This window comes from Neoarius graeffei, chromosome 3 (assembly GCF_027579695.1).
Source record: "Neoarius graeffei isolate fNeoGra1 chromosome 3, fNeoGra1.pri, whole genome shotgun sequence".
In the NCBI taxonomy this organism is placed as follows: Eukaryota; Metazoa; Chordata; class Actinopteri; order Siluriformes; family Ariidae; genus Neoarius; species Neoarius graeffei.
Window position 1 is genome coordinate 3,072,861 of NC_083571.1, and position 27,661 is coordinate 3,100,521.

The following is a 27,661-nucleotide window of genomic DNA, read 5'->3' on the forward strand; positions in this document are numbered from 1 at the left end:
CAGTTAGCGGCTCAATCCCAAATGTGTGTCTCCTTCCCTGGAAGTGCAGCACACAGAGAATGATCCAGTGGAGGATTCACCCTATGGAGTTCACTACACACTCAAAGAGGAGACATTTGGGATTCGGCCGCAGGACAAACTGGGGGAGCTGGTTCAACTGGAAACACAGTCCCTTTAGCTGATTGTTAGTTTATTTTACATTTTACAACTCAGTTTAATCTTATCTGCATATTTTATCTGATTAAAGGAGATGTGACTTGTGTTTGTTTTCCCTTTAAAGTGAAATCTTAATCATTTGTCTGAAGTGTATGAGTATACAGCTGGTTCTGGATTTATTATAATTTTCTCATGACTTATTTCTAGAATCCAGACCTTCTAATGGACTCGGCAGAGGTGGGCCCATGCTGTCTGAGAGAACCTCCACACAGCCCTGCTCCCTCACAGGTAACAGTTAGACAGGTGTGTGTGTGGAATTGTCTGATCTGTCTGTCTGATTTTAAAGCTTTGAACAGCTGATGATTAGAATTCAGGGTTTTAATTACAAGGTTGAGTCACTGGCAGGCTGATCCCCCTTCAAAAGAAATCTGAGGGTTGCGATGGCCAAAAATGAGAAGTTGTTTTTTTCTTCTGAAAAAATATCTGTATATTTCCCTTCTTGAAATGTTTGACAAATACAAGTGGCAGAAGAAATGAAACTCTGAAAGCTTGTTTCTCCAGAGTAGGTGGTGTGATGTTCTTGCATTACTCCAAAAAAAAAAGGTACCAACGACACTGCTTTAAACACTGACACATCGATCCATCAATGGTTGTTGGATGTTTTCATGGATCAGTAGATTTTAAAATGTAACATTTACTAAAGTTTTGTTAAATTTTCAATCATTAAAATCATTTATAATTGTAGCTAGCATCATAATTTCTTTAAAACGGAGAACAAAGCAGAAGCAAGTGCCACAGTTTACTTTATTAGCATTTTGTATTTACAAAAAAATTGAAATGTGACCCTGAAGCAAGCGTTATAACGGTTATAGACTAGGCTAACTTTTGCAGAAGTTAACTCCTGTAGGCAAATTCGAGGAAAAGTTGGCAAACACACTTCTTTTCTTGATGAACATTATGTTCTGAACATGTTTACCAAGCTGAATTCTCGCGTTTTGACCTTTTAAATTATACGTTTTAAAAAAAGAAAGAAAGCACAACTTTTATTCATCACACACTTGTGAAATTTCCTCTCTGCATTTAACCCATCTGAAGCAGTGAACACACACACACACATGCGCGCGCACACACACATACCCAGAGCAGTGGGCAGCCATGCTAACAGCGCCCGGGGAGCAGTTGGGAGTTCGGTGCCTCGCTCAAGGCCGTCCCATATTAACCTAACCGCATGTCTTTGCCATGGGGGAAACCCACACAGACACGGGGAGAACATGCAAACTCCACACAGAGGCCCTCGCCGGCTACTGGGTTTGAACCCAGAACCTTCTTGCTGTGAGGCGACTGTGCTAACCGCTACACCACCGTGCTGCCCAATTTACATACATGACAATGACATGAAAACAAGGCTAGATATTGTAACCTCTGACTGACTTGATGCAAAAGAGCTGGAATCCCATCCAAATCAGTAATTAACAATTCAAAATGGGAGAAGCAGAAACACTCACAAAACCACAAAAATGGATTAATAATTCAGTGCTTATGCAATAATTAATGGAATAAAATCAGTAGTATGGTATAACTGAAGTCATATTAAAGGTGGGGTACGATATTTTGGAATAACGGTTCCCGCAAGCCATATTTTGAAAAGAAACACGCCCGCCCTCGCCATGCTCCCACCCCCTGCGTCTCCACCCCTCCTCCCCCTTATAAAGCCTGAGAAAATCAACCTTTATAATGGGTGTCTATTGCATAACACACCAGTGGAGCAGAGTGTAGAGAGCTTGGAAAAATAGCTCAAACTTTCTCATTTAAACTGTTTTCAGCCCCAATTTTCACTCCACACACATAATTTTCTCAAAAGTAGTAGCCACACTTGTCCTGATTCACACAATGTGTCTACCTACACGATAGGACTTGCAGTTTTTGAATGAGAAGCCTGAAAGTGAAGAGAGCGCAGCCTCATAAACTGCTGTTATAAACTTGGCAGAAAAGTCACTCGTTTTTAACTCACTCTAGTGACCTCATTTTTTACACTACAGACAAATAAATTACATCAGTGTGTTCAGGAGAGCCTTGTGGCGCTCACTGTGAAAGAAGTTTGTGAATATCTCCTTCCGTTTTCGTGTAAATCCCCGTTGTTTGGAGGGAGCGCACTGAGAAAATCCTGCGCTCTGTGTGACACTCTGCTCGCAGCACGCGGGTTGGGGGAGGGGCTGCAGAAGGGACGGGCTGCTCGCGGGCTTCAGTCCGATTGACGTGCCAGTATCCAATCATTTTGAGGTGGTACCTCGATATGATTTGATGGCGTTTTTCCTTTATTTTACACTGTAGACTGGATTAAAATATTTCGTTTTTGGGTCAAACCTTCTATTGTACTGCTTGCAACATGGGTGTGAGGAGCTTTTCAAGCAATATGGTAAAAAATACTCCTGAAAAAAATCTCGTACCCCACCTTTAAATTCCTGATCACTTTTAATCACGTGATTTTTGAATTTTGCACATCAACAGACTACCTCCATATAGGACTTATTGTTAGTTGGATTTGGATCACATTTATTGATGAAAGTTTGATGAAGAAGAAGGAGCAAAAGTTCAGTCAGAAAATAAATCTGTACCAGAGTGCTGTATTGGTATTCACTCAAGGAAGAGCAAGAACTGCATTAGTGACACATCGCCTCAGAACACTGTCACTGCTGCAAAACAGTGGAGAGCAATGGCAGGATATGTTAGTGATCACATCAGCAACTAATCACCTACATAACTGGACAATGATGCAACAAAGACAATAATACACACCTTTGGCTTTGGGCTCATTGAACAAAACAATAACCGAAAATAATTTCACTGTAGTGTAATGTATATGTGATCAATAATTGCTTTCTTCTTTTAAATACAAACCTGAAGGATGCTGTCTCTCAGTACTGATGAATATAATCAGTGTTGCCTGAAATGTTAAATGGAAATGTTAAATCAAAATGGAAACGTGTCCTAGCACTCAAACAAGTAAAGACACTTCTTCTTGCTGTATCTTATTAATTACTGTAGTTGAGCTACTCTCTGTTATGAGTTTCTTGCCCACGACACCTTATAAATAAATGTAAACAGGGTTATTTTTGACACTTCATTGATGCATAACAAAGGCATTTTCAAAAATTAAACAATCATTTCCTACCCCACCAACTCCCTGAGTGTAATTTCAGTGCTGTTGTAACTGCGATAATGATAGAATAAAAAAAACTTTCTTTAAGATCTGGGTACAAGTTAGTTTAAATGTTTAATCAGTAACAGATATTCCTGGCTCTGTGATTGTTGTTCTGTGAATCAGATTCTGTTCCTGATAGCTTGCACATTATCCTGCTAATCAAGCAAACCAAAGTTATCATTCTGTGCGTTTACATGCACATCCAAATCGAGCTGCTGTCGGTAATCGAGCTAAGGGTCCCAGCAGGGGTGCCAGAGAAATCCAATCCTACATGCACACAAGGAAATCGAGCTATTGTGTGAGGTACATTGTGCACCCGAGCCACAGGTGGCGCTACACGCCCCATCGTGTTGGTACACTTCCGGTTGTCGTTATGAAGAAGAGCTATTCAAGAGTATAAACAAAGTTATCAGTTTCGTGTTCACAAGAAGAACAACGACGAGGACGTCAACATCGATTTTATATATATATATATATATATATATATAAAAAAAAAAATATAATTTCAACTCCTTAAGCTTTGCTCCAGAAGTGCACGTTTCTACTACTGTTGTCATGCTGACCGAGGCTGTTGTGTTTCCCGCTTGTGGTCTCATCACTTCCGAAAGGGGCAGTGCTGAAGTAAGTAGCTCAACTACGTAACTCGATAGGGTTTACATGCACTAAGTAGCTCGATAGGGTTTACATGCACTAAGTAGCTCGATAGGGTTTACATGCACTAAGTAGCTCGGCTACAATCGCATAATCTAGGTCGCGTAGCTCAATTACGAGAAATCCAGTTCGGTTCGATTTCAGCCGAGCTAAGGTGTTTCCATGGCATTTAGAACTTCGATTTCAGTCGAGCTACAACAGAAATTTGATTTTCTCTATGTGCATGTAAACGCACTAATTGACTCCTCAGACAGTATGGTCGGAATCTGGTGTTGACTTTCTTTGCTGATTAATAATTATTACTGATTGGTCATTAGCTTTGTAGGGATGTGCCGACGGAAACTTGTACAGATTCAGGTGGAGGGACATCAGGCTCTGAGGAACACATCAACCCCATGGACCAACAGAAACATGTAAAGAAGGATGAACCTGTGGATGAAGGTTATCGCAGGAACACAATTCACACAGGTATTCAAACCTCGGTACAGCAGATCAGCCTCATGTCACTGACTTGTACCCTGTTTGTGTTTTTGTACATTTTTTAATTTCAGTTGATGAAATTTCAGGTGAAGCAGCGCCAGGCCCTGTGGGACACGTCACACCTGTGGCTGAACAGAAATGTATAAAAAAGGAAGAACCTGAAGATGAAGATTATCTCTGTAAGACAGCAGGGTCTATTCTGGTCCAGATTGTACCTCATAAATTTTATTAGGCTACATTTGTTACCGCATTCCCCCACTGTTCTCCAGAGATTTACTTGAGGTGAAATTATTTAAATGTAATTGGTGGAATTTCAGGTGGAGGAACATCAGACTCTGTGGAAAGTGTCGACCAACAGAGAGGATTTCAGAGAAAACGTGTAAAAGAGGAGGAGTCTGAAGATGATGATTATCTCTGTACAACAACAGTATGGGGTGAGTAAGTATCTCTGTAGCACTCATTCTGTACTGTCTATTTCCATACATTTCATTATAAAGTGCACATCTAGGAAGAGGTGAGTTGAATGTTTTTGGTTGTTGCTCTGTCTGGTGTCCTATCTGCACAGACCTCTGGGCCATATGTTCAGCACACACATTGCTTGACCATCTGATTTATCCCACTCTCCCATTTCACATAATTTTGAAAACACCACACACTATTTTGTTATCCGTAATTACTGAGTCCTTCTGCTGGTCCTGTACTGGATTGCTAGGGTGTAATTTTCAATGTACACCAATCAGCCATAAGATTAAAATTACCAGCCTAATATTGAGACGTTCCCCCTTGTGCCACCAAAATAAGTCTGGGCATGGACTCCACAAGACCTCTGAAGGTGTGCTGTGGTATCTGGCACTAAGATGTTAGCAACAGATCCTAAGTCATGTAAGTTCTGAGGTGGGGCCTCCATGGATTGGACTTGTTTGTCCAGCACATCTCATAGATGCTCAGTTGGATTGAGATTTCAGGAATTTGAAGGCTCAGTCAACACCTTGAACCCTTTGACATGTTCCTCAAACCATTTCTGAACAGTTTTGCAGTGTAGCAAGGAGCACTAGACAATTCCCCTGCGGGAAATCGCGAGAGTGATGCAGTGCGTGTAGCCAGGCCTCTATGTGAAAGCACCACCAAGAGGCAGCTTGTTTGCCAAGAAGTCCATAGAAATGAATGGGAAATTTACCTGAGACTTTGAGATGTTGGTGGTGCTAGAGAGTTTAAGGTGGTGAGCTGAAACTTGCTGAGATGAATCTTGAGAGTGAGAAGAAATGGTGTGCAAAATTTCACGACGTTAAGGGGTTGCTATGGAGGCGCAGAGGGCGGAGTGTGGAGTAATCTAAAAACTCCATAGAAATGAATGGGAAATGTAGCTGAGACTTTGAGCCGTTGGTGGCGCTAGAGAGTTTCACAGAATAATGACCAAAGCAATAGGACACCTAGTCCAATCGAGCTGCACGTTTTGATATATTGCTTGCCCGTGTGCGATGAACGGTTAATGAGTTATTCACAATCAAAAATGTGTACGGAACCCATAGAAATGAATGGGATATTTCGGAGGATTTTTTCGCTTCCTAGGTATATCGCCCCTTAGTGACCAGTTTGTCCCAATTTTTTTTGCTGGTCTTTGTGGAGGGGTGCGGCATAATGCCACCAAGTTTTGTTAAGGTACGCCAAAGGCCGGCCGAGATATGAGCAAACTTCCTGATACGCGTCTGCAAGGCCAATTTTGATTGGCTACCACGGCCAAACGGTCCTGAAATCGCAAACACTGGGCAATTGTATTATGCAGATTCGCCACAAGAAGCCAAAGACCAAGTTTGGGAGAAAGTGGTTAAAAATTGAGGGAGGAGAAGCAGTATGATTGATTTTCGCATAACTCAAAATGGCGGAAAATGTTTCAGGGTTGAAAATGACATCAAAGGGTGCTATGGACTCGGCATGGGCCACGGATTCCAGAAATACCAAGATTTTGAAAATCGGACCAACGGTTCAAAAGTTACAAGCAGAAATGTACCAGCGACCTCGAGCTGCAGGCGCAAATTTGATTGGCCGCCACAGCCCCACGTTAAGGAAATTCTGAACACCGGGTAAGTGTATTGAGCAGCTGATTGCAATGGTGCAATTTACCAAGTTTGGGAGAGATGGGTCAAAAAATGAGCGATGAGAAGCATTTTAAGTGATTTTCACAAAATGCAAAATTGCCGGAAAACTTTCCGGGGTTGAAAATTTTATCAAAGGGTGCCCTGGAATCGTCCTGGCCCAATGAGTCCAGCAAAACCAAGTTTTCGAAAATCGGACCAACGGTGCAAAAGTTACAAGCGGAAACGTACCGGCGACCTGCACCCTCGAGTTTGAGCAGTTGGTGGCGCTAGAGAGTTTAAGGCAGTGACTTGAAACTTGCTGAGACGAACCTTGAGTGGGTGAAGAAGCAGTGTGCAAAGTTTCCCGACATTAAGTGGTTGCCACGGAGACGCAGAGGGGGATGTGTGAAGTTTTCCAAAAACTCCATAGAAATGAATGGGAAATTTACCTCAGACTTTGAGCCGTTGGTGGCGCTAGAGAGTTTCACAGAGCAACGCACAAAGCTACAGCACACCGAGTCCGATCGAGCCACACGTTTTGATATATGGCTTGCCCGCGTGCGATGAAGGGGCACCGAGTTACACGCAATCCAAATTTGCATGGAAAGATGAACAAGAATAAAATCAAAATGGCGGGAAAAGTAGGCGGGGCGGAATGACGTCATAGGGTCCAATGGAATCGGCTCGTTCCAAGGATTCGAGGGAGACCAAGATTTCGAATATGGGACCAACGGTTGAAAAGTTACAGGAAGAAATGTGCCTGAGACTTGAGCCGTTGGTGGCGCTAGAGGGTTTGACTGAATATCGGACAAAGTAATAGCACGCCGAGTCAGACCGAGCCGCACGTTTTCCTATGCAGCCTGCCTGTGTGCGATGCACGATTTTTGAGTTATTAGCAATCAAAATCGGTACGGAAGATGAATAATAATAATAATAATAATAATAATAATAACTAGACAATTCCCCTGCGGGAAATCGCGAGAGTGATGCAGTGCGTGTAGCCAGGCCTCTATGTGAAAGCACCACCCAAGAGGCAGCTAGTTTGCCAAGAAGTCCATAGAAATTAATGGGAAATTTACCTGAGACTTTGAGATGTTGGTAGCGCTAGAGAGTTTAAGGTGGTGAGCTGAAACTTGCTGAGATGAACCTTCAGAGTGAGAAGAAAGGGTGGGCAAAATTTCACGACGTTAGGGGGCTGCTATGGAGGCGCAGAGGGCGGAGTGTGGAGTAATCTAAAACCTCCATAGAAATGAATTGGAAATTTACCTGAGACTTTGAGCCGTTGGTGGCGCTAGAGAGTTTGACTGAGTAACGTACAAAGCAGCAGGACACCGAGTCCGACTGAGCCGCACGTTTTGATATATTGCTTGCCCGTGTGCGATGAACGGTTAATGAGTTATTCGCAATCAAAAATGTGTACGGAACCCATAGAAATGAATGGGATATTTCGGGTGATTTATTCGCGCCGTAGGTATAGCGCCCCCTAGTGGCCAGTTTGTCCCAATTTTTTTGCTGGCCTTTCTGGAGGGGTGAGGCATAATGCAACAAAGTTTCGTTAAGGTCTGCCAAAGGGCGGCCGAGATATGAGCAAACATCCTGATTCACGTCTGCGCGGCCAAATTTGATTGGCTACCACGGCCAAACGGTCCTGAAACCGCAAACACCGGGCAAGAGGATATTGCAGATTAGCGCCACGAAGCCAGTGAACAAGTTTGGGAGGAAGTGGTTAAAAATTGAGGGAGGAGAAGCAGTATGATTGATTTTCGCATAAGTCAAAATGACGGAAAATGTTTCAGGGTTGAAAATGACATCAAAGGGTGCTATGGACTCGGCATGGGCCAAGGATTCCAGGCATACCAAGTTTTTGAAAATCGGCCCATCGGTTCAAAAGTTACAAGCAGAAATGTTCCAGCAACCTAGAGCTGCGGGCGCAAATTTGATTGGCCGCCACGGCCCCACGTTAATGAAATTCTGAACACCAAATAAGGGTATTGTGCAGCTGCGTTGAGTGGTGCACTGTACCAAGTTTGGGAGAGATGAGTCAAAAAATGAGCGATGAGAAGCATTTTAAGTGATTTTCACAAAATGCAAAATAGCGCGAAAACTTTCCGGTGTTCAAAATTTTGTCAAAGGGTCCACTGGATTCGTCCTGGCCCAATGAGTCCAGCGAAACCAAGTTTTCGAAAATCGGACCAACGGTTCAAAAGTTACAAGCGGAAACGTACCGGCGACCTGGACCCTCGAGTTTGAGCAGTTGGTGGCGCTAGAGAGTTTAATGCAGTGACTTGAAACTTGCTGAGACGAACCTTGAGTGTGTGAAGAAACAGTGTGCAAAATTTCCCGACATTAAGTGGTTGCTAAGGAGACGCAGAGGGGGACGTTTGAAGTTTTCCAAAAACTCCATAGAAATGAATGGGAAATTTACACGAGACTTTGAGCCGTTGGTGGCGCTAGAGAGTTTCACCCAAGGAATGTTCAAAGCAACAGCACACCAAGTCCGATCGAGCCGCACGTTTTGATATATAGCTTGCCCGTGTGCGATGAACGGTCCCCGAGTTACACGCAATCAAATTTAGCATGTAAAGATGAACAAGAATAAAATCAAAATGGCGGGAAAATTAGTCGGGCGGAAAGTGACGTCATAGGGTCCACTGGACTCGGCTGGGTCCAAGGATTCCAGGGAGACCAAGTTTTCGAAAATCGGACCAACGGTTCAAAAGTTATTAGCAGAAATGTGCCTGAGACTTGAGCCGTTGGTGGCGCTAGAGGGTTTGACTGAATATCGGACAAAGTAATAGCACACCGAGTCCGACCGAGCCGCACGTTATGATATATCGCCTGCCTGCATGCGATGCACGGTTTTTGAGTTATTCGAAATCAAAACTGGTACGGAAGATGAATAAGAATAATAATAATAATAATAATAATAATAAAAATAAGAAACGCATAGAATAACAATAGTGATGCCGTGCTTTGCACTGCATCACTAATAATAATAAGAAACGCATAGAAGAACAATAGTGATGCCGTGCTTTGCACTGCATCACTAATAATAATAATAATAATAAGAAACGCATAGAAGAACAATAGTGATGCCGTGCTTTGCACTGCATCACTAACTAGACAATTCCCCTGCGGGAAATCGCGAGAGTGATGCAGTGCGTGTAGCCAGGCCACCATGTGAAAGCACCACCCAAGAGGCAGCTAGTTTGCCAAGAAGTCCATAGAAATGAATGGGAAATTTACCTGACACATTGAGACGTTGGTGGTGCTAGAGAGTTTAAGGTGGTGAGCTGAAACTTGCTGTGATGAACCTTGAGAGGGAGAAGAAAGGGTGTGCAAAATGTCACGACGTTAAGGGGTTGCTATGGAGGCGCAGAGGGCGGAGTGTGGAGTAATCTAAAAACTCCATAGAAATGAATGGGAAATTTAACTGAGATTTTGAGCCATTGGTGTCGCTAGAGAGTTGCACAGAATAATGAACAAAGCAATAGGACACCGAGTCCGATCGAGCCGCACGTTTTGATATATTGCTTGCCCGTGTGTGATGAATGGCTAATGAGTTATTCGCAATCAAAAATGTGTACTGAACCCATAGAAATGAATGGGGTATTTCAGGTCATTTTTTCGTGCCATACATATAGCGCCCCCTAGTGGCCAGTTTGTCCCAATTTTTTTGCTGGCCTTTGGGAAGGGGTGAGGCATAATGGTCCGAAGTTTCGTTAAGGTACGCCAAAGGGCGGCCGAGATATGAGCAAACTTCCTGATTCGCGTCTGCGCGGCCAATTTTGATAGGCTACAATGGCCAAACGGTCCTGAAATCGCAAACACCGGGCAAGTGTATTATGCAGATTAGCGCCAAGAAGCCAATGACCAAGTTTGGGAGAAAGTGGTTAAAAATTGAGGGAGGAGAAGCAGTATGACTGATTTTCGCATAACTCAAAATGGTGGCAAATGTTTCATGGTTGAAAATGACATCAAAGGGTGCTCTGGACTCGGCACGGGTCAAGGATTCCAGAGATACCAAGTTTTTGAAAATCGGACCAACGGTTCAAAAGTTACAAGCAGAAATGTACCAGCGACCTCGAGCAGAGGGCGCAAATTTGATTGGCCACCACGGCCCCACGTTAATGAAATTCTGAACACCGAATAAGTGTATTGTGCAGCTGCCTTGAGTGGTGCAATTTACCAAGTTTGGGAGAGATAGGTCAAAAAATGAGCGATGAGAAGCATTTTAAGTGATTTTCACAAAATGCAAAATTGCCGGAAAACTTTCCGGGGTTGAAAATTTTATCAAAGGGTGCCCTGGAATCGTGCTGGCCCAATGAGTCCAGCGAAACCAAGTTTTCGAAAATCGGACCAACGGTTCAAAAGTTACAAGCGGAAACGTACCGGCGACCTGCACCCTCGAGTTTGAGCAGCTGGTGGCGCTACAGAGTTTAAGGCAGTGACTTGAAACTTGCTGAGACGAACCTTGAGTGTGTGAAGAAACAGTGTGCAAAATTTCACGACATTAAGGGGCTGCTAAGGAGACGCAGAGGGGGACGTTTGAAGTTTTCCAAAAACTCCATAGAAAATGAATGGGAAATTTACACAAAACTTTGAGCCGTTGGTGGCGCTAAAGGGTTTCACAGAATAACGTATAAAGCAGCAGCACACCGAGTCCCATCGAGCCGCACGTTTTGATATGTTGCTTGCCCGTGTGCGATGAACGGTCACCGAGTAACACGCAATCAAAGTTTGCATGGAAATATGAACAAGAATAAAATCAAAATGGCGGGAAAAGTAGTCGGGCGGAAAATGACGTCATAGGGTCCTCTGGACTCGGCTGGGTCCAAGGATTCCAGGGAAACCAAGTTTTCGAAAATCGGACCAACGGTTGAAAAGTTACAAGCAGAAATGTGCCTGAGACTTTAGCCGTTGGTGGCGCTAGAGGGTTTGACCGAATGTCGGACAAAGTAATAGCACGCCGAGTCCGACCGAGCCGCACGTTTTGATATATCGCCTGCCACCGTGCGTTGCACGGTTTTTGAGTTATTCGAAATCAAAACGGGTACGGAAGATGAATAAGAATAAGAAAAACTAGACAATTCCCCTGCGGGAAATCGCGAGAGTGATGCAGTGCGCGTAGCCAGGCCTCTATGTGAAAGCACCACCCAAGAGGCAGCTAGTTTGCCAAGAAGTCCATAGAAATGAATGGGAAATTTACCTGAGACTTTGAGATGTTGGTGGCGCTAGAGAGTTTAAGGTGGTGAGCTGAAACTTGCTGAGATGAACCTTGAGAGTGAGAAGAAAGGGTGTGCAAAATTTCACGACGTTAAGGGGTTGCTATGGAGGCGCAGAGGGCGGAGTGTGGAGTAATCTAAAAACTCCATAGAAATGAATGGAAAATTTACCTGAGACTTTGAGCCATTGGTGGCGCTAGAGAGTTTCACAGAATAATGAACAAAGCAATAGGACACCGAGTCCGATCGAGCCGCACGTTTTGATATATAACTTGCCCGTGTGCGATGAACGGTTAATGAGTTATTCGCAATCAAAAATGTGTATGGAACCCATAGAAATGAATGGGATATTTCGGGTGATTTTTTCGCGCCCTACATATAGCGCCCCCTAGTGGCCAGTTTTCCCAATTTTTTTGCTGGCCTTTGTGAATGGGCGAGGCATAAAGCCACGAAGTTTCGTTAAGGTACGCCAAAGGGCGGCCGAGATATGAGCAAACTTCCTGATTCGCGTCTGCGCGGCCAATTTTGATTGGCTACCACGGCCAAACGGTCCTGAAATCACAAACACCGGGCAAGTATTTTATGCAGATTATCCCCCAGAAGCCATTGACAAAGGTTGGGTGAAAGTGGTTAAAAATTGAGGGAGGAGAAGCAGTATGACTGATTTATGCATAACTCAAAATGGCGGCAAATGTTTCATTGTTGAAAATGACATCAAAGGGTGCTCTGGACTCGGCACGGGTCAGGGATTCCAGAGATACCAAGTTTTTGAAAATCGGACCAACGGTTCAAAAGTTACAAGCAGAAATGTACCAGCGACATAGAGCTGCGGGTGTAACTTTGATTGGCCGCCACGGCTCCACGGTAACGAAATTCTGAACACCGGCTAAGAATGTTGTGCAGCTGAGGGCACTGGTGCAAATTCCCAAGTTTGGGAGAAATGGGTCAAAAATTGAGGGATGAGAAGCATTTTAAGTGATTTTCACAAAATGCAAAATAGCGCGAAAACTTTCCAGTGTTCAAAATTTTCTCAGTGGGTACACCGGATTCGTACTGGCCCAAGGAGGCCAGCGGTACCAAGTTTTCGAAAATCGGACAAACGGTTCAAACGTTACAATCAGAAACGTAATGGTGACCTGCACCCTCGAGTTTGAGCAGTTGGTGGCGCTAGAGAGTTTAAGGCAGTGACTTGAAACTTGCTGAGATGAACCTTGAGGGTGTGAAGAAACAGTGTCTAAAATTTCACGACGTTAAGGGGCTGCTAAGGAGACGAAGAGGGGGAGGATTGAAGTTTTCCAAAAAACTCCATAGAAAATGAATGGGAAATTTACACGAGACTTTGAGCCGTTGGTGGCGCTAGAGGGTTTCACAGAAGAACGTACAACGCAGCAGCACTCCGAGTCCGATCGAGCCGCACGTTTTGATATGTTGCTTACCCTTGTGCGATGAACGGTCACCGAGTTACACGCAATCCAAATTTGCAAGGAAAGATGAACAGGAATAAAATCAAAATGGCGGGAAAATTAGGCGGGCGGAAGATGACGTCATAGGGTCCACTGGACGCAGCTGGGTCCAAGGATTCCAGCGAGACCAAGTTTTTGAAAATCGGACCAACGGTTGAAAAGTTATAAGCAGAAATGTCCCTGAGACTTGAGCCGTTGGTGGCGCTAGAGGGCTTGACTGAATGTCGGTCAAAGTAATAGCACGCCGAGTCCGACCGAGCCGCACGTTTTTCTATGCAGCCTCCCAGCCTGCAATGCACGGTTATTGAGTTATTAGCAATCAAAATCGGTACGGAAGATGAATAATAATAAGAATAATAATAATAAGAAACGCACACAATAACAATAGTAAACGCATAGCATAACAATATTGATGCAGTGCTTTGCACTGCATCACTAATTATCCTGCTGAACGAGTCCACTGCCTTTAGGGAATACCATTGCCATGAAGTTGTGCACTCTGGGGTATTTCTAGGCATCATCAGCCTAGGCGGTTACGGAGGGTGCAGTTTGGATATCCCCATCCCCCACCTACCCCTTAAAAACACACATTTGGGGGACAATTCAATCTATGTGAGAGATGGTGGGGGAGTTCACCAATTGGCGGTTGAAATTTTCTGCTGGTCTGATTGTACTAATGGCAGATTCTACCGTAACTGGATCCATTAACCACTTGCCCACAAAATAAGAAATTTTTCTTGTCCTTTTTTTCAGTGAGGTAATATTTTCAAGATTGAAAATATGGTATTTGGTCTTCTAAAACAGCACGTCATTTAAAAATACACTGAGTATATCAATAAAATATTTTTAAAGAATAAAGTTCTATTTCTTTGACATATCTGACAGACATAACTCCCATTTTAAAAATCCCTTTCATTATCCCTGTTGCTATCGTCAGTGAATTTCTGTCAGATGACCTGATGATAGACTCGGCCATTATGGATCTTTGGTAGTTATCGTGTGGAAGCAGGCTTTATCATTTTTGGGTGTCAACAGATAGAGTTGAAATAGATTAACAGTGAAAAAACTATTTCGTTCACGAGAGAAGCCCACAGTTATTTTTAAAAAATGCTATCGTCAGTCTGTCAGTCTAATGCACCTGACGATAGCAAAATTCAAGCCCTCACCACGCACATGTTGACTGACGCAAAGAGGAAATTCTACTGCGCATGATTTTTGTGACGGCAGACATTTACTTCCGGGCAAGACTTGGAGTTCTGACAGCTAGAGTTCATCAAATAAATCAAGGTAAGATTTTCAGTCAGCTATCCTGACGATAGAAATTTTTGACGATAGAAACATTGAGAATATATTTGTGCATTCATATTTAAATTTTTCTGGAGGAAAACTATTGTAAGTTGAGATAAATCAGAGCCACTTGCGACCCTTTCAGCCAACAGGCCATTTCAATGTGTTATTTCCCCGCGAAAGTGACACAGTCGTGTCTATCGTCACTGTTCTGACAATTATTGTTGATATTTCAATTTTGAAAATAAATTTTATCTTTATTTCAATATTTTTATTTTATTATTTGGTTCTAGTGATGAGGTATTTAATATTATTACTAAATTTGTCAGATTAATAATGTAAGAAACAGTTTTGTTGCTATTGTCATCTAGAGTGTCTGTCAGAATATGATGGTAGACGTTAGTTTGTCTGTCAGATGTTGATGATAGAAACCAATGTGTTTCTATTGTCATTTAGCATGTCTGTCATGTCAGGCTTTTATTAATTAGTTACCAGGACTACTGTCCTAAAATTTACTGTGAATGTCCAAGACCCCAAATGCTACTAGAAAAACTTAATAGAATGATCAAAATAATCAATTCAGCAATTTAAGGAGATGGGACTTAACTGGCCTCTGTTATGGTAGAATCTGCCTAATGAAAAGGTCAAAGCCATTGGGGTGCAGTTTAGAAGGAAGAGGAAGAAGGGAGATGAAAGTATAGAGGTACATTTTTAATGGACATTTTAAAAGCATCTGTCTGTCTCTGATTTTAATTATTTGAACTGTAGCCCACTACACTAGCTAAACACTGCAAAAAACTGAATTTGAGGAGAAAATTTCACTAGTATTAAGGAATTATCTTGCTGCATGGACAGATAATTTTACTTGACAAGACCTCTTGGAATAAATTGGTTACAATCTAGAACTAGTTTTAATAATCTGAGTTGGTGTCTTGTATTCTTCTCATTCATCTCGTCTCATTATCTGCAGCCGCTTTATCCTGTTCTACAGGGTCGCAGGCGAGCTGGATCCTATCCCAGCTGACTACGGGTGAAAGGCGGGGTACACCCTGGACAAGTCGCCAGGTCATCACAGGGCTGACACATAGACACAGACAACCATTCACACTCACATTCACACCTACGCTCAATTTAGAGTCACCAGTTAACCTAACCTGCATGTCTTTGGACTGTGGGGGAAACCGGAGCACCCGGAGGAAACCCACGCGGACACGGGGAGAACATGCAAACTCCGCACAGAAAGGCCCTCGCCGGCCCCGGGGCTCGAACCCAGACCTTCTTGCTGTGAGGTGACAGCGCTAACCACTACACCACCGTGCCGCCCCCGTCTTGTATTCTTCTAATAGGAAATGCAAGATCATTTCAACTATATTTAAGATATCATTTTTGCAGTGAACTAAAATTCCATGAAGTGTAGCAGTACATAGCAGTTAAGAGTGTAATATGTGTGTAGCTCTACCATTAATGCTGGATTATTAGTGTAGGTGCAGCTTCAATGTTATCGCACATCCAATATCGTTTTTGGAAAGTAGGCTAATTTGAGATGTATCACATCTATACATTATGGGGAGCAGTGAAGAAAGACTCATGGTCGAGGAGCTTTAATGAAGATGTTAAGAGAAGATGAAATTTCAAAACTTAAATTACATGACTTAGCTATCCATATGCCCAGGTCAAATGGCAGGCTGCAACTAGTTTTCAACTATGATTTTGTTATTGCAGGTAGATGCAAGACTGGTCTTGCTTTGACGCACGACAATGCAGATAATGGCAGAGTGTTGCAGAGGGTCTTTAGTAGAGGCAGGTTGATGCAAATGGATCACGATCTGTTCGCATTTCAGCTGCGATTCGCTTCCAATCGGTGCAAATAGCAGGTTGACGCATGTAGAGGCAGGCGGTTGTGCAATGCTTGAGCAACCAATTGCAGGTAGTGGCAGCTAGACACAGGCTGATGCAGGGGAAGACAAATCTTTAGAGATGGCTGCGATGCATCGCAGGTAGATGCAGACTGCACCTGCAAATAGTTTACAACAACCTGCGAGCAGTCTTATGGCCTTATTTTTTTTTAAAAGGTTTTCTGTGCACTATGTCAACCTGTGTCTGCTTCCGACTAGTTGTGTCCTGTCGTAACTAGTTGCAAGACTAGACTCAACCGGTCATAACCAGACGCAGCTAGATGGGGCTAAACGCCAGGTCCGAACCTGGGGTATAAATAGATGGTGGAAGCCGCCTCCCACAGAGACATGTTGATGAAGTTCCAGTTGATGAGCACCATCACCTACACAGCCCTCATCTTCCAGTTCTTCCAGTCGGTCAACACCGTCACCTACAGAGCCCTCATCTTCCCCGTTCTTCCAGAAGGTGCAGCCATGCCGAAGAAGGTGCCTCCAAAGACCTCCAAGAAGGCTGCTCCACCACCGCCACCTCCTGAGTCTGATGAATCTACACCAGCTGACAGTAGCCATGATGAAGAGGAAGAACGAGAGCATCAGACTGATCATAAACCAGAGCCGTACATGCCCACCATTCAGGGGAAGAAGATCCACCTCAGTGATCACCTATCCACCGACCAGGAACAGGCTCTGGCTGAATGGTTTCAGGACCACCCATGTTTCTACGACCAGGGCCAGCGGACCTTCAAAGACAGGCAGCTGAAGGACCGTCTCCTGACTGAAAAGGCCCTTGAGATCGCCAGGCTCCTAAACCTGCATGTGACGATCAAGGACGTGACTAGCTGGTGGCACTCGATGAGAACTATGTATGGGAAGATTTTCCAGAGATCCTCCGGAGATGGCAAGCGGCCCCAGACCCCTAGACAGCGCTGGATCCGGGCGAATTTTGAGTTCCTGAGGGAGCATGTGGTCCCGAAGACCAAGTCCAAACAGTTTGGCAAGGTAGGCAATAGGTCCACATCCCTAGAAATAAAATAATGATAATTCTTTGAATTTAAAAAAAAAAAAAGCATTCCAAATTCCACAAAAAAAGTAAATGAAAAATTTACCATAAAAATAACCTTTGTCCATATCCCTTGAGATAATAAAATGGAATCTTAGAAATAAAAGTCCTACAAACAAGCAAATACATAAGGAGAAAATTATTTCCTATATACTTAGGGGGGAAAAAAAAGAACCCAAATATATTATAACAAAATAAACAACTTGTGGTAAATTAATTCCACCAAAATTATTTAAACATGTATTTATTGACCTATTTTCAGTGACGTCCCCTGAAATTTTATTCACCATTTGCAGTGATGGATATGATCATGTTGTATCAATGTTTATTCAAACACACTTTCTGAATTGTTACCATGGAAACATCCAATCAATAACAAATGATTTTATTTATTTAGCCTTATATATTCAGCTTTATTATGGGGGGGTTCTCTTTTATATTTGCAGTGTGGGGAGGTAAACTTTCTTTATGGGTTTATAAATGTTTATAACTCCTATTTTAAATTTTTCATTTTTGTCTTGCTGTGTGAAATTGACTTGCATTGTTTTCTTATATGAACTTTGATACTTTCCCTTGCTTTCATATTCTGTTTTTTCAGATTCCATCCGGTCAGACCCAGGCTGCCAGTGAGCCTCAAGCCTTTGCCTTGCCATGTTCTGATGATGAGGATGAGTTCAGGGCCCCTGCTCTCTCTAAGCTGTCACGGATCTCATCAGGGACTGATATTGGCCGGGCATCCACCACCCCAACTAGCAACACCAGTCAAGGAAGCACCAAGCGGCGCAAGAGGGTGGTGGAGGCCAAAATAGATTATCTGCTGACCACGCTGGAGCATAACATTGCCAGCACTGGGGACCTGGGGCATAGTGTGGACAGACCCATATTGGGGACCATGAGGCGGGAGCAGATTTCTATCAAATCTGCCTTTGCTGCCTGGCTGTCAGCGGAGATAGAGGCCCTCCCAGATGACCTTATGCCTGAGTTCCAGATGAAGACCTTTGGGATCCTTATGGACCTGAAGCAGAGGGCCCTCCACCGCCAACAGTACCAGCAGCAGTACTCTTCAATGCCGCCTCCAATACCACAGCAGTCGCCACAGCCCAGCACATCAAAACAGTCGCAGCAGTAGCAGAGAGGTTCAGGTAGCTTTTCTGGTGGCTATCCCTGGGGGAATACTCCACTGTCCAACATCGCCACCCCCAGCAACCAGTCTCTGCTAGAGTTTGTTGCCCGGCTGGCCAGCACACCCAGGCCGAGTCCTTCTTCCAATGAAAAGGACATTGAGCAGGAGGATGAGGAGCAATGAGAAACATTCTGATGTTATTTTTTTTTCTGTAAATAGTGTGTAGTGTACATAAAATTATTTCTGCAAATGAATGTTTTGTTTCAATAAAACAAAATGGGTCCACATCCCTAGAAATAAAATAATGATGATAATTCTTTGAAATAAAAAAGCTGACCGAATTGCACAAAAAAAGAAAATGAAAAAATTTGTTACCAAAAAAAATAGCCTTTGTCCATATCCCTTGAGATAATACAATGGAATCTTAGAAATAAAAAAGCCCTCCAAATAAATAAGTAAATAAAGTAATCAGAAATTGAAAAAAATAGTTTCCTATATATTTAGGAAAAAAAATTAAATGAACCCAAATATAAACAAAATAAAAAGCACCTTGCAGTAAATTAAATCCACCAAAATTATTCAAACATATTTATTGACCTATTTCAGTGACATCACATCCCCTGAAATTTTATTGACCATTTGTAGCGATGGGTATGATCATCTTGTATCAATGTTTATTCAAGTCAAGTCAACTTTATTGTCAAATATGCTATACATGCTCGACATACAGAACAGATGAAATTTCAGTCCTCTCTGACCCACAGTGCAAACAGGCAATGCAAAAAATAAAAATAGAATAATTGAAAAAACAAACAATATAAACAGTATAACCACTCTAAATAAGAACTAGACAGACTAAACACTCAAACAGTATAAACACTCTAGACGTAGACTAAACACTCATATACATACTAGTGCTGTCAAGCGATTAAAATATTTAATCGCGATTAATGTCGCGACAGTCATAGTTAACTCGCGATTAATCGCAATTTAATCGCACATTTTTGTCACATAAAAGACCATTATAATTCTCTTATCAGCATAAAAAAGTGAATGGGCTTGCTTTGTACCAATGTTTTTTTTTTTTTATTACAAAGTATAACACGTCTTGTCACAGCCACTGCAAAGTAAAACCTAAGCCGAGCACCGGCGCGGGGCTAGCAAGAGAACCATGAGTGAAATGAGCTACTGTTTGAGTTAGTCTACAACTTTTAATCAGAGAGACAGGTTACACAGTGACGGCAGGCTTGACATGCTTGATTATAATATAAAATACACTATTATATTAAGTTTAAGTTGTTCGTTGATAAATATTGCATTGAATCTGATCTTTACTGTTTCAGCTCACTTAACACATTTTGTACTTTTACACTTTCTGCCTGTTGATGCGTCGCGCTGTCCAATCAGAGGCGGCCAAATTTGCATATTACAGGAAGGATTTCTGGGATAGCATTGAGTTTACAGTTCAGAGGGATCTGGCTTCTTTAGACGCTGTCTTCTTAAAACTGAGTAAATATTTAAAAAGAGCCCAATGAGCCAGTCTTTTGAACGGCTCTTTTCAAAGAACGGATCACAAAGATGCGGATCCCATCAAAGAGCCATAAATCCCATCTCTACTAGCGCGCCCTGCCCGCGCTGGTTCTTTGGGAGGAGGACAGAGGACTCTGGCTGTGCGGGGCGTGGCATTACAGTCTAGCTGCTATCGTTTTGTCTCTGTTCCAAGTTCCTGGCAGTTTCAAAAGCTTATGAAAAACCTACATCATGTCACAGAGCGTTAATCTCGCGATAAAAAAATTATCGCCGTTAAAATTGAGTCAAGTTAACGCGTTAATAACGCGACATTTTTGACAGCACTAATACATACATATATATATATATATATATATATATATACCAGAGGTGGACAAAGTACCCAACTTCATTACTTAAGTCAAAGTACAGATCCCACTGGTCAAATGTTACTCCGATACAAGTGAAAGTTGTCCAGTCAAATTTTTACTTAAGTTAAAGTACTGAAGTACTTGCTTTTAAAAATACTTAAGTATTAAAAGTACATTTTCTGTCAACACATTGTTTTATTATTGCCACAACACTTACAAAACCTAATGCCGTTACCAAAGACAGAAATGTGAATTCACAAAATGAACACATGCTGTGCATCATGGTAGTTTAACGTTAAGCTAGCTAGTCAGTGAAGCTCCACCTGACATGCTGGCAAACTCTTTTCAAACTTGAAATCGTATTGGGTAGCTAACGCTACTAGAAAAGAAAGATTTCTACATTGTTTATTTGGCAAGATTATACTAAAACATATTTCTGAAAGGACTTCAAATAAGTTAACGTTATTCATGTTAGCATAACTCCATTTTTACATGCTAACTGTGTTCAAGTTGAACTAGCTATGTGTTAACATTAGCCGTGGACAAGGCGATGGCAACTTGATGAGCAAATCCATAGAAAGTCATTTGACGAACCAGACTGCATAGCTATTGCAATGTTATCGCTAGCTCTGAAAGCCCAGACAGCTTCATTGCAAGCTTTCTTTTGGAATAAAACCTTTATATAACTCAATATGCTTCCACAGGTCAGACGGCGAGTTTTTGTAGGCTGTGATGTGGTTCGTTTTCACAAACAAGGCAAACATTTAAAACGAAAACGTATCTTTAATCCTTTCAGAAAACTGAAACATGGGTTCTAGGTATGGCCATGGGTGTGTGCGTTCCTCAGAAGAACCGCCCCCTTACGTTCTGCCATCAACTGAATGTGTCCAAATAACGCTGCTGAGAAATAATTGAACATGATTTTATACAGTCTATGGACGTGACCTGACCCTAGTGATTACTGATAGTCTGTCTCAGTGTCACCTGCGAAAAAAACAATCACATTTTAGAAAAGAAAAGAAAAAACATCCACTTTCAAAGTCGCTTCAGAGTAACGAGTAATGAGGACCTTGATAGAAATGTAGTGGAGTAAAAAGTACGATATTTGTCTTTCAAATGTAGTAAAGTCAAAGTCATAAGTTTTTCAAAAAAAAAATACTCAAGTAAAGTACAGATACTCAAAAAGCGTACTTAAGTACAGTACTTAAGTAAATGTACTTTGTTACTGTCCACCTCTGATATATACACACGTAAATTGGTGCAAATAAACAGTCAAGGGCACTTGAGGTACAGCAGGTAAACATGAAATAAGCAGTATAAACAAACTAGCAGCTGTTAAGGTGAGGTAGTGCGGAATAGTGCAAATGGGCGAGGTAAAGTGAGATGTGCGGTCCCTGAGTTCAGGCAGTGCGTTTACATGCACATAGAGAAAATCGAATTTCTAAATGGCATGTAAACACCTTAGCTAGGCTGAAATTGAACCGAACTTGATTTCTCGTAATCAAGCTACATGACCTAGATTATGCGATTTTAGCCGAGCTACTTAGTGCATGTAAACCCTATCGAGCTACGGAGTCGAGCTACTTACTTCAGCACTGCCCCTTCCGGAAGTGACGAGTGACGAGACCACAAGCGGGAAACACAAAAGCCTCGGTCGGCATGACACTTCACCTTAGCCGCCTACTTTATTAGGAACACTTCTGTTCGTACATACAAACGACAAACAGTCTTCTTAGAGTTTATTTTATTTTTAAAAGGGACAGTGTACGAATTAAACATTATCCTTGTGGTAAGGACAGATGTCTGTACCAGGTTATAGCAGTACATGCTAATTTCCGCCTGTAGTCCCTTTGTTTATACTCTTGAATAGCTCTTCTTCATGACGACAACCGGAACCGGAACGACAACCAACACGATGGGGCGTGTAGCGCCACCTGTGGCTCGGGTGCACAATGCACCTCACTCAATAGCTCGATTTCACAGTGTGCATGTAGGATTGGATTTCTCTGGCACCCCTGCTGGGACCCTTTGCTTGATTACCGACAACAGCTTGATTTGGATGTGCATGTAAACGTACTGAGTGTGTTAATGAACGATGAGATGTATGTGTGTGTGTGTGTTGGGGGGGAAACTGTGAGGATGACATGTCAGATGCTGAAGGGGGGGCAGGGTGTGTGTGCGAGCAGAATCTGTAGCAGAGGGGGGAGGAGGGGTAGAACAGGGAGGGAGTTGAGCCTCCTGACTGCCTGGTGAAAGAAACTGTCCTTGAGCCTGCTGGTTTTGGCCCGGAGACTCCGCAGTCTCCTCCCCGACGGCAGCAGACTGAAGAGGCTGTGAGATGGGTGGGTGGGGTCACCTGCAATTCTGATGGCTTTGCGGGTGAGGCGGGAGTTATAAATATCCATTAGAGAAGGGAGAGAGACACCAATGATCCTCTCAGCTGCTCTCACGATGGGCTGCAGAGACTTGCAGCAGGACACGGTGCAGGCGCCGTACAACACGGTGATGCAGCTGGTTAGGATGTTCTCGATGGTGCCTCTGTAGAATGTGTGCATGATGGGGGCCAGGGCTCTTGCTCTCCTCAGTTTGCGGAGGAAGTACAGATGCTGTTGGGCTTTTTTGGCCAGTGATGTGGTGTTGTTGCTCCAGGACAGGTCTTCAGAGATGTGCACACCCAGAAACTTGGTGCTGCTCACCCTCTCCACTGCAGCACCGTTGACAGTTAGTGGAGCATGCTGGGTGTGCGCTCTCCTGAAGTCCACAACAATCTCCTTCGTCTTCTCCACGTTCAGACGGAGATTGTTGCCCTTGCACCACATGGCCAAGCAGCTCACCTCATTCCTGTAGATTGTCTCATTGTCATTGTTGATGAGACCCACCACAGTCGTGTCATCCGCAAACTTAATGAAGAGATTTGAGCTGGATGTTGGTGTGCAGTCGTGGGTCAGCAGAGTGAAGAGAAGGGGGCTTAGCACACATCCTTGGGGGGCCCCGTGTTCAATGTGATGGTGCTGGAGGAGTTGCTGCTGACCCGTACAGTCTGTGGTCTCCCCGTCAGGAAGTCCGGCAGCCAGTTGCACAGGGAGGTGTTGAGTCCCAGCTGGTCCAGTTTATGAATGAGCTGCTGAGGAATGATTGTGTTGAATGCTGAGCTAAAGTCTATGAACAGCATTCTGACATACGAGTCTTTTGTCTCCAGGTGGGTGAGAGCTGAGTGGAGGGCAGTGGAGATGGCGTCATCGGTCGAACGGTTGGACTGATATGCAAACTGGAAAGGGTCCAGGGCGGGGGGGAGGGCAGACTTGATATGCCGCATGACTCGCCGCTCAAAGCACTTCATGAGGATGGGAGTGAGTGCGACAGGGCGGTAGTCATTGAAGCAGGAGGGAGACGGCTTCTTCGGGACCGGGATGATGGTGGTGGTTTTGAGGCACGTGGGGACAACAGCCTGGCTCAATGAGATGTTGAAGATGTCTGTAAGGCAAGGCAAGTTTATTTATATAGCGCATTTCATACACAGTGACAGTTCAATGTGCTTTACAGAGGTAAAAGGAAAACAGTAAACAATAGAAAATAAAATTACATAAAGGGGGAAGAAGAGAGAAAAAAATAAGAATTAAACAATAGTAGAAATAAAATAATAAAATGAAGTAAAACTCAGTAAAAAACAGCAGAATAAAATAGAATAAAAGTTAAGTAAAGTTTAAAACATGCAGAGACTGTAAAAGTTAAGTAAAGTTTAAAACGTAAAAATAATGATATTTATCAGTTAGCAGAAAGCATCTGAGAACAGCCTGGTCTTTAATCTAGATTTGAAGCTGCCAACAGCAGGAGCATTTTTAATGTCCTCTGGCAGTTGGTTCCATAGCTGTACTGCATAGTAGCTAAAAGCTGCTTCACCACACTTTGTTTTAACAACAGGTTTTACCAGTAAATTTTGCTGCTCCGATCTGGTAGATCTGATTGGGTTAGGCCGCTGCAACATATCAGAGAGGTAATTGGGCCCTGTACCATTTAGAGATTTGTACACCAGCAGCAATGCTTTAAAGTCAATTCTGTAGCTTACTGGAAGCCAGTGAAGGGACCTGTGCTCTCTTCTTTTTGTTCGTGTGAGAACCCTAGCCGCTGCATTTTGAATCACCTGAAGTTGTTTGATGGTCTTTTTTGGCAGGCCTGTGAAAAGACCATTGCAATAATCAACCCTACTAGAGATGAAGGCATGTATCAGTTTTTCCAGATCATTTTTTGACATAAGTCCTCTTAGTTTGGAAATGTTTTTTAGGTGATAAAATGCCGATTTAGCCCATGTTTACATTAGACCGTATCAGCGGATCATCAGATTAACGTTTTTAAAACGATTAGTGTGCACACAGCAACACCAATACACGATTTGCGTGCACACAGCAACACCAATACACGGATACGCTCGGCTCCGCAGGCATCCTGCGCTCCAAATCACTCCGCCCTGAACAGCGAGTGCCCTCTGGAGGGTGCGCACTCCGGCCCTGCGCAGCTCACAGAGCGCGCGAGTGAAGTGCACAAGCAGTGTTTTCGGGACTGAGCCGCTGTGTGTGTGATCCCAGCGCATATCACTTACCACTTGCAAGTGGAAGGATGGCAAGCCTAAAGACAATCATAACTACACAATGGGCAGTATTTGCATCAGTATTTGCAGTATTTTCATACTTTTATACTCTTTAATGAAAGGTGATACAAGGCGGAAGTCCGCGCTGTTTTTCAGCAGTCGCGTCACATGACCAACGCCAGCGAATCAGGAAGGTGGATGTCACAGTGACGTTGTCCAATGACGACGCCAGCTAGAGCTCAGCACAGCGTATCCGCGTATCTCAATGTTTACACAGCACCGGACCAGACACGATCTGGATTGAATACGTGGACCCTGGCGGATTCCCGTTTCCCGGCGTTTCCAGGCGGTTTAATGTAAACGGACAGTGCATCCGCGAAGAAAACGAGACAGATACGGTCTAATGTAAACTTGGTCTTAGTGATTGCTTTCATGTGACTGTCAAAGTTTAGCTCGCTGTCAATGAAAACACCAAGATTTTTAACCATTTCTTTAGTTTTAATCCCCTTTGTGTCAAGAATAGTGGTAATCCTGAGTCTTTCATCTTTTTTCCCAAATAGAATTACTTCTGTTTTATCTGTGTTCAGCTGAAGAAAATTTTGTGACATCCAGTTGTTGATTTGGTCGATACATTGGTAGAGACATTCAAGGGGGGCATAATCATTAGGTGATAGAGCAAAATAAATTAGGGTGTCATCTGCATAGCAGTGATACAAAATTGAGTTGTTCTTGATAATTTGTCCAAGTGGGAGCATATAAAGGTTGAATAGTAATGGTCCAAGGATCGACCCCTGGGGGACACCACAGGTCAAGGACATTGATGTTGAGGTACAATTTCCCATGGTAACAAAGAAGCTTCTATCTTTTAAGTATGATTTTAACCAATTGATAACTTTACCAGTCAACCCAACCCAGTGTTCAAGTCGATATAGCAGTATGTTGTGATCAACAGTATCAAAAGCTGCACTGAGGTCCAGTAACACCAGGACCGATGTTTTGGCTGCATCAGTATTAAGATGTATGTCATTTATAACTTTAATCAGCACTGTTTCAGTGCTATGATTGGCACGAAATCCTGACTGAAAATTATCAAAACAGCTGTTTGATATCAAGAAGGCAGTTAATTGATTGAAGACAATTTTTTCAAGGATTTTCCCGATGAATGGTAGATTTGATATTGGCCTGTAGTTGTTCAATACTGAAGCATCCAGATTATTCTTTTTAAGTAGGGGCTTTACAACGGCTTTTTTCAGGGACACAGGACATCTGTAAAGACATCTGTGAGCTCCTCGGCACAGTCTCTCAGGACACGACCAGGAATGTTATCAGGACCCGGGGCTTTTCATGCATTTGTCATCCTGAGAGCTCTCCTCACGCTGTCTGGGGACAACGTCAACACCTGGTCGCCGGGAGGTGGTGGGGTCTTCTGTGCCGTGGTGCTGTTGTCTGCCTCAAAGCGAGCGAAGAAGTCATTCAACTAATTCAGCAGAGACGTGGAGTTGTCACAGGTCTGCGGCGAGGGCTTGTAGTCTGTGATGGTCTGAATCCCCCGCCACAGGTTCCTGGTGTCTCTACTGCCGTTGAAATGGTCAGCAATGTACCTGGAATACTGTCTCTTGGCCACCCTGATGCCTCGTGACAGATTGGCCCCAGCTGTCCTCAGGCCCACCTCATCCCCAGCTCTGAAGGCGGTGTTCCGAGCCCACAGGAGCCTGTGGACTTCCCCTGTCAGCCATGGCTTCTGATTGGCCTGAATGGAAATGGTTCTGGTGACCGTAACGTCGTCCATGCACTTCCTCATGTAGGCAGTGACGGTCTCTGTGTACTCCTGGACATCTGTGATGTTGCTGTAGGTGGCCGCCTGTTTGAACATGCTCCAGTCAGTGGTGGAAAACAGTCCTGGAGTGCCTCTGAGGACCCCCTGGCCACACACGTATCTGTTTTTTAGCTGGTTTGGTGACTTTAACCAGCTGCCTGTATGCTGGCATTAACATAACAATGGAGTGATCTGAGGCCCCAAGGTGGGGGAGGAGTAGGGCTTTGTAGGCGTCTTTATGCATGGTGTAAACATTGTCCAGAGTATTGTTTCCACGTGTGGGAAAGTTGATATGACCATAGAGTTTTGGAAACACGCTCTTGGGGTTTGCATGATTGAAATCCCCAGCCAGGATGAGGAAAGCATCTGGGTGGGCTGTCTGCTGCTCAGTGATGTGCTGATAGAGTTCATTCAGTGCTTCACTCCTGTTGTTATTGGAGCCAGGAGGGATGTATATTGCTACCAGCAATATGGCTGTAAATTCCCTCGGCAGGTAGGATGGCCGGCACTTAATAATTATAAACTCCACCAGTGGTGAGCAGTGTTTGCAGACCACAACAGCATCGCGGCACCAGGCATCACTGATGTAAACACAGAGTCCTCCACCGTGAGTCTTCCCCCCCGACTAGCGCTCTGTCTGACCGGTAGCATGTTAGCCAGACTAGCTGAATGGCACAGTCCGGGACGCTGTCGTTAAGCCATGTTTCCACAAACAGGAGGACACAACACTCACTCACAGACTTAAAAGATGCACACTTTCTGA

At 43.5% G+C, this 27,661-nt stretch overlaps 1 protein-coding gene across 3 annotated transcripts in view; it reads left to right on the forward strand.

Annotated features, from left to right (window-relative positions):
• LOC132883076 (zinc finger protein 271-like) overlaps positions 1–27,661 on the forward strand; it is a 36,753-nt gene continuing 9,092 nt past the window's right edge. Inside the window, exons 1-7 of one of the 3 annotated variants that reach the window (XM_060916257.1) lie at positions 1–184; positions 364–444; positions 4,327–4,477; positions 4,576–4,668; positions 4,807–4,923; positions 16,898–17,433; positions 18,093–18,904. In XM_060916257.1, coding sequence (XP_060772240.1) covers positions 379–444; positions 4,327–4,477; positions 4,576–4,668; positions 4,807–4,923; positions 16,898–17,433; positions 18,093–18,623 — 1,494 coding nt within the window. In that variant the 5' untranslated portion in view covers positions 1–184; positions 364–378 and the 3' untranslated portion in view covers positions 18,624–18,904. Of the gene's footprint in view, positions 185–363; positions 445–4,326; positions 4,478–4,575; positions 4,669–4,806; positions 4,928–16,897; positions 17,434–18,092; positions 18,905–27,661 lie in introns of those variants that run through there. The other 2 variants (XM_060916258.1, XM_060916259.1) reach the window with 2 other exon arrangements.